At 42.6% G+C, this 5,978-nt stretch overlaps 1 protein-coding gene across 1 annotated transcript in view; it reads left to right on the top strand.

The window, feature by feature from the left end:
* The first annotated feature begins 5,342 nt into the window (after positions 1–5,342).
* The window catches only part of LOC106476644 (putative uncharacterized protein FLJ37770), a 3,733-nt gene continuing 3,097 nt past the window's right edge, over positions 5,343–5,978 (top strand). The window contains exon 1 of the mRNA XM_013937288.1: positions 5,343–5,958. Within this exon, the coding sequence (XP_013792742.1) occupies positions 5,343–5,958 (616 nt within the window). The remainder of the gene's footprint in view (positions 5,959–5,978) is intronic.

Raw genomic sequence — 5,978 nt, 5'->3', positions numbered from 1 at the left:
CAAGTGCATATAAAAGAACTGACTTTCAGCAAAGGGCAGGTTCTGAAAATATACCTGGACTGACATGAACCTTGTCAGTTGTAGTTCCAAATGGTGGTTAAACAGAAAACCAGGATAAGAGAGCAAGGCCTTTTCGCATACCTGGTAAAAGAAAGATCTCAATGGAGAAGAACAGTAATTACTTAAAGAGTAGACATATTTCTAGAATTAAAATATCCACCATAGTTAATCACTATGATGAAGTACAAGAAAGTTGGAGGCAGCCATTATAAATTCTGACACCTGATGCACGTAAGGCTATTATTTTATCTATTTTAAAATCAGTAAGAGACATTGATAAGCTGTGAATTTGATAGTATTAATCTGTGGCAGCAAAAGTGGTAAAAAGAACAGACTATGTCATATATTCTTCACTAAAGTTAATGTTTTTGAGAGAAAAATAGATTGCAAACTTATAAGTTTGTTCAGCTTCAGTGATTTATTTATTTATTTTATTATAAGAGAAGTAATTCTCATTAAATGATTTAATTATTTGAAGCTCTGAGGTTTAATTCCCACTGGCCAAAAACTTCCCCACCCTGTCTTTGTCATCAAAGTTACTAAAGTTATCTGCCACTATCACTATTTCTGAATGCTGACTAAAAGACGGCAATTGGCTGGCAACACCAACCACCAACGTTTTGTTGGTAATTTATTTTTGAACAGCTGATGATAGGGAACTCAACTAACTGAACTGCAAAGTTTTTAACTTTTGAAGTGCTTCATCATGCAATAGACTATGAATGTTATAATTTTCCTGTACTGAAAATGTATTTCTGATAGGTACTTATCTCCTCTCACATAAATTGCTATTCTCATTCAGTGCTACCCTCTATATGCAAAAAAAAATTTTTCATGCATGCCACAAGCCTTCTGCTTCCCCTCTATTGGAAATGATTCATTCCAATGTGTCTCTCATGGAAATTATCATCCGACTACCCTCCACCAGAGTGCCACACACACTCTTGTTATGCATGTGACTCCCTCTATTCAATTCTACCAGACTATCACTTCGAGTTTTGGCAGAAAACTGAAGCACTGGTTTTTAGTGAGGAGGAAGGGTGTGAATTGTGAGTGGAAGCAAGTAACTATGAGAAATACATTTTCAGTATCGGAAAATTATAACTTCGAGACAGTACAATACCTCCAGTCCATAGTTGGAGGGACTGGTGTGAGAGAAGAAAGGCAGCATACTTCAAAAGAAATCGAAGGTCACACCTTGAGACGAGAGTCAGATTTGAAGATCTGATGTGGTAGACCACACCATGTCTCAACCAGGTATACTCTTCATCCATCAGAGAAAGGTATGGTCTATATGGGCCAAAAAAACAGGAGCACATTCAAGTGGTGTGGGAAAAAACAATAGAAGTGTCCCCAAGTGTAGGGTGGCTAGGGAGTGACAGACCACACTTGGCAAGTGAACTACATCCAAAACCCATGCTGCTGGGAACTGAGATCCCATGGGATCTCAAACCCCCTTGACTCTGGAACAGGATACATGTTAAGAATATAAAATGAAATATTGATCCGAGAACCCAACATCCAGTATCCAAAAGATGTCTACCATACAGAAATCAGCTCCATCTACAGTGAAACTGAGCAGAAACAACCCAGGCGCAATAATGTCCTCAGAATAAGATACATTGAGGGCGAGCAGATGGGAAATAACAGTAACAATCCCAAGTACCTCCACCATGACTCACAACACAGATGAAGTATGGTCAAGGGAGGAAGATAGACATCCATAATACATGTGTGAAAACATATGTTGATTGGTTCTACTCTAAACCCAAAATCCAGTCAGTGGAAACGGACATCCACATGGGTGGTAGGATGAGGGATCCCAAACTAAGGGGTGAACTGTAATTTGACATTTCACTCCTTTGGTTTACCTATTCTTTATAGTGGAGGATATCATGTCACCTACTCCAGCAGAACACCACCGCCCTACAATGCACTGAATGGTATTTCTGTATTCAAAATTTTATGTCAATAAACCATTCAACAGGATGCCTCCATGGTTCACCACCCCAGCAGCTGGAACTGGAAAGTGGTAAGGACTCCAAACTCCACTAGAAGAAAAGGGGGTGAAACACGATGGAGAGTCAACACGTGAGACAGTGCAATGGGTAACCACAAAACCCTATTTTTAAAAGCAGACCATACCGATTTATTCAATACAAAGCATGGTGGGAATGGGCAGCTATCCCCTTCTGCTTTACCCATGTAGTCCATGGGTGGTACAATCCAGGACGGGCATATTTATGAAGCAACATCATCGCAACTCTTGTGGAACACCCCATCTCAATAGTGTGCACTGCATGGCCATGGAACATATTAAGTACATCAACATGGCTGAACAGTGTAAATTTTAAAGGTTAAAGAATATCTGGTCAGGCAACACTCACCTCAGAATTACGATGAAAAGGGAAATAAGGCCTCTGAAAAATTGTGAAAAGATTAGATATAACTTACCCAGTTTTATAGTCGCACGGAAGTCTGAAGAATGGCTATAGGCAGAAGACGATATCCCAAAAAGGAAGAAATGGAGACCCAATGCAAGTAATGAGAGACGAATGTATTAGGTGTAGTCCACATGCACAATTCAAGAATTTCCTCCAATGGGCTACGAAGATGAGATGCCAGAGAAAAGGTAAGGTCTCAAATTTGATGAGAAGATACTTGGAACAAAATACAGGAGGACAACGAAAAAGAGAAACAAGCCAATTGAATCAAAAGCTAAACCCAAATGGTGAGAGTGCAAGAAGAAAGATCATGATCAGAGGATGGTTGTCAAGGAATAAAGAGGCGGGAATGGGCACCATGGATGGAAGCTGTGCAGGCAATATAACATCAAAGAGAATGTACAAGACATAGAATACTATCTGGATCAAGCCGAGTATAAGAGTGGGAAATGGAAAGTATAGAAATCAGCAAAAAAGGAGGAGTTACCCTCCCTAGCCAGTGAGGTTTATGGGAGGAAAGAACGATCCAGATAAAGAAGAAATGTAGGATGATAAAGAGTACATGAAACAACAATGGCAAATAAATCAAACTGCCAATGTCCACAGGCTAAGAGGAAAAGGAAATGAGTCTTAAGGAAAAGATGAAACAAGGAACATGTTCGAACGGAGGCAAAGTGAGGAAATGGAGAACCACATTAACATCCCAGTCTGGAAGGGCAGCCCACCGAGGAGAAAGATGAATGCAGAAGGAATGTATCAACAGGGAAAGTGTAGGAGAAGCAAATACCCTACAGTATCGGGAAAAACCAAAGGTGTGGGACAAAGCTGCCTGATAACTGGAAATCAAGAAGACAGAGGATTCCGATCGAATAGCCATGTAAGAAACTCAGCAATACAAGGAACAGAGGGCCGATCAGCTGAAAACCCCCAGCCTAATGACCAATGGGGAAAAATGTTTCAATTATGCTGATAAACTTCCATTGAGGAAGGGCAAATAGAACAGTTCCTCACCAAGGACTAGATAAAAACCATGCATGAAAATAAAGGACAGGAAGAGTGGGATGAAAAACTGATGACCAAGGTTGCCAAATAAGGGAGGTAGCAGAGTGGTAAGCTGTAGCTGGAAAAATTGAGGAAACCACAGCTGAGCCAGCCAGTAAGAAGCAATCAGAAGGACTTGACACAAAGTAGTATGGATTATCAAAATCACCCAGTGAAGAAGTCAATTGGGAGGATAAACAAAGTTATTTGTTGGTTCAATCCTGACTGAAAGCATCGACAGCCAGGGCAAGAGGGTGAGGGACCAGAGATCAAAACAGAGGTAGTTTGAGGTTGAGGGATGTGGAACTGTGGGAATGAATCATTACCAGACAGTGTCTGGCCAGATGGAGGAAATGATCCAAGGCCTGACGTACAGCTAAAAGATCCAGAATGTTGATATGACAAGATTTCTCAGCCGCAAACCAACACCCTGAAGCCTCACGTTGATCGACCCATGCTCCCCATCCCTGGAGGGAAGTGTCTGTGAAAATATGTAAATACGGAGGAGGATGAAGCAGGACACTTACCGATGCGTGGGTCGCATCCAACAACCAATACAGATCATCGACCATGGTAAGATCCTACAAAGAATCCCATGCAAGATTCCACTAGTTGTAAAAGGCCCACTGAAGAGCTCACATATGAGCACAACCAAAAGGGATAAGTGCGGACATGAAAGACCACATCCCCAAAAGTGATAGAACCTCGCGAGCTGTAATAGAAGGAGCAGTAAGAACATTGTGAGCTGAAATCTCCATCGAACGAAGTTGAAGAGAAGGTTGGGCTCAACTGAGATGGTTGTTGAAAAAGACATCCAAATGAATCAGAGATTGGGTTGGTTGAAGGAAAGACTTCTCTAATTTGATTAACCAGCCCACTCAAGCCACCTTCTGAAGCAGCGAAAGAGCATGACAAGCAGATTCCTGTTCAGAAGGAGTTAACAGCAGCTAGTCATCCATATAATAATAAAAATGCATCCCAAAAGCATGGAGATAATGAGCAAAAGCTCAAATCACCCAACAAAAAACATACTGGGCAAAAGCAAGTCTGAGGGTTAGTGCGCAAAAATTAATAACTTACCCCTCAATGGACAAACCAAAGGTATGGTCACAACTGCCGAGCTATCATGATATGTAAGTAAGCACTCTCGACATCCATCTTGGTTATCTATAAACCTGGAGAGTGAGAAATGATTCCATGGTAAAACGGTGAAGGTTGAGAAAATGATTGAGGCGAGACATATTATGACAGGCTGCCAGTCTCTGGCTTTCTTCGGAACAACAAACAGCCTGGAATAAAAACCAGGAGAAAGAAGATTCACGGGTTAAATGGCCTGTTGAGACAGAAGGTACTGAACAGTCTCCGACAGACACTGGCTGGTAATGGGATCCCAAGGCAAAGGGAACGAAATGGGTACCTGTGAAAAAAGAGGTGGGGAAAGCAATTGCAAGACAAGTCCATCTGATAGAACAAGAATAACACACTGATCTGTGATGAAAAATCACCAAAGCAGAATAAATTTGCACAATCAAGCTTCCACAGGACCAAAAACCACCAAGTAGTCACTGGTACTGGTGGCATCGTGGCAATGTACGAGGCCTGTGAGAAAAGTATCCGACCTTATTTTTTTTTGCGATAACCTGATGGATTTGAATCAAGCTCACTTGCACGAGCCGACCTTGAACCTTCGTGCGCATGCGTGAATTTTTCCCGCTTGTTGATTGCGTCAGTTGTTGGCAAGCAGCCATTGAGTGAGGTAGTGTGTAGTGCTCTCGTCGGTTTTTCATTGCAAGGAAAATGACGGAACGACTGGAGCAGCGCTACTGCATCAAATTTTGCCAGAAACTGGGCGACAGCCAGGTGGAAACCATTCGGAAGATTCAGACGGCTTTCGGTGACGATGCTATGGGCATCACACAGATTAAGGAGTGGTACAACCGGTTTAAAGACGGCCGCACAACGGTGGAGAGCGAGCCATGCTCCAGTCGGCCATCAACATGCCAAAATGAGCAGGTCATTGCCAAAGTGAACGCTATGGTGATGCGGGACCGTCGTGTGACTATCCGAGAAATTGCGAAAGAGGTGGGCATCAGCACTTTTTCGGCACATTCCATTATGACTGAAGATTTGGCTATGAAGAGAGTGGCGGCGAAATTCGTGCCGAAGCTGCTTACGGCGGAGCAAAAGGAACTTCGTGTTGAAGTCTCACAAGACATGCTGGACTCCACAAACAGTGACCCCGACTTCATGAACACCATAATCACTGGTGACGAGTCTTGGGTGTATGGGTATGACCCGGAAACCAAATCCCAGTCGTCACAGTGGAAGCATTCCACGTCACCAAGACCAAAGAAGGCCCGCCAAGTGCGCAGCAACGTCAAAGTGATGCTGACTGTTTTCTTTGACTTCCGCGGTGTGGTACACCACGAGTAT

This window comes from Limulus polyphemus, unplaced genomic scaffold (genome assembly GCF_000517525.1).
Source record: "Limulus polyphemus unplaced genomic scaffold, Limulus_polyphemus-2.1.2 Scaffold11101, whole genome shotgun sequence".
Lineage (NCBI taxonomy): Eukaryota > Metazoa > Arthropoda > Merostomata > Xiphosura > Limulidae > Limulus > Limulus polyphemus.
Note: the sequence above shows the minus strand (reverse complement) of the source record. Positions and strands in the feature narration are given on the sequence as shown.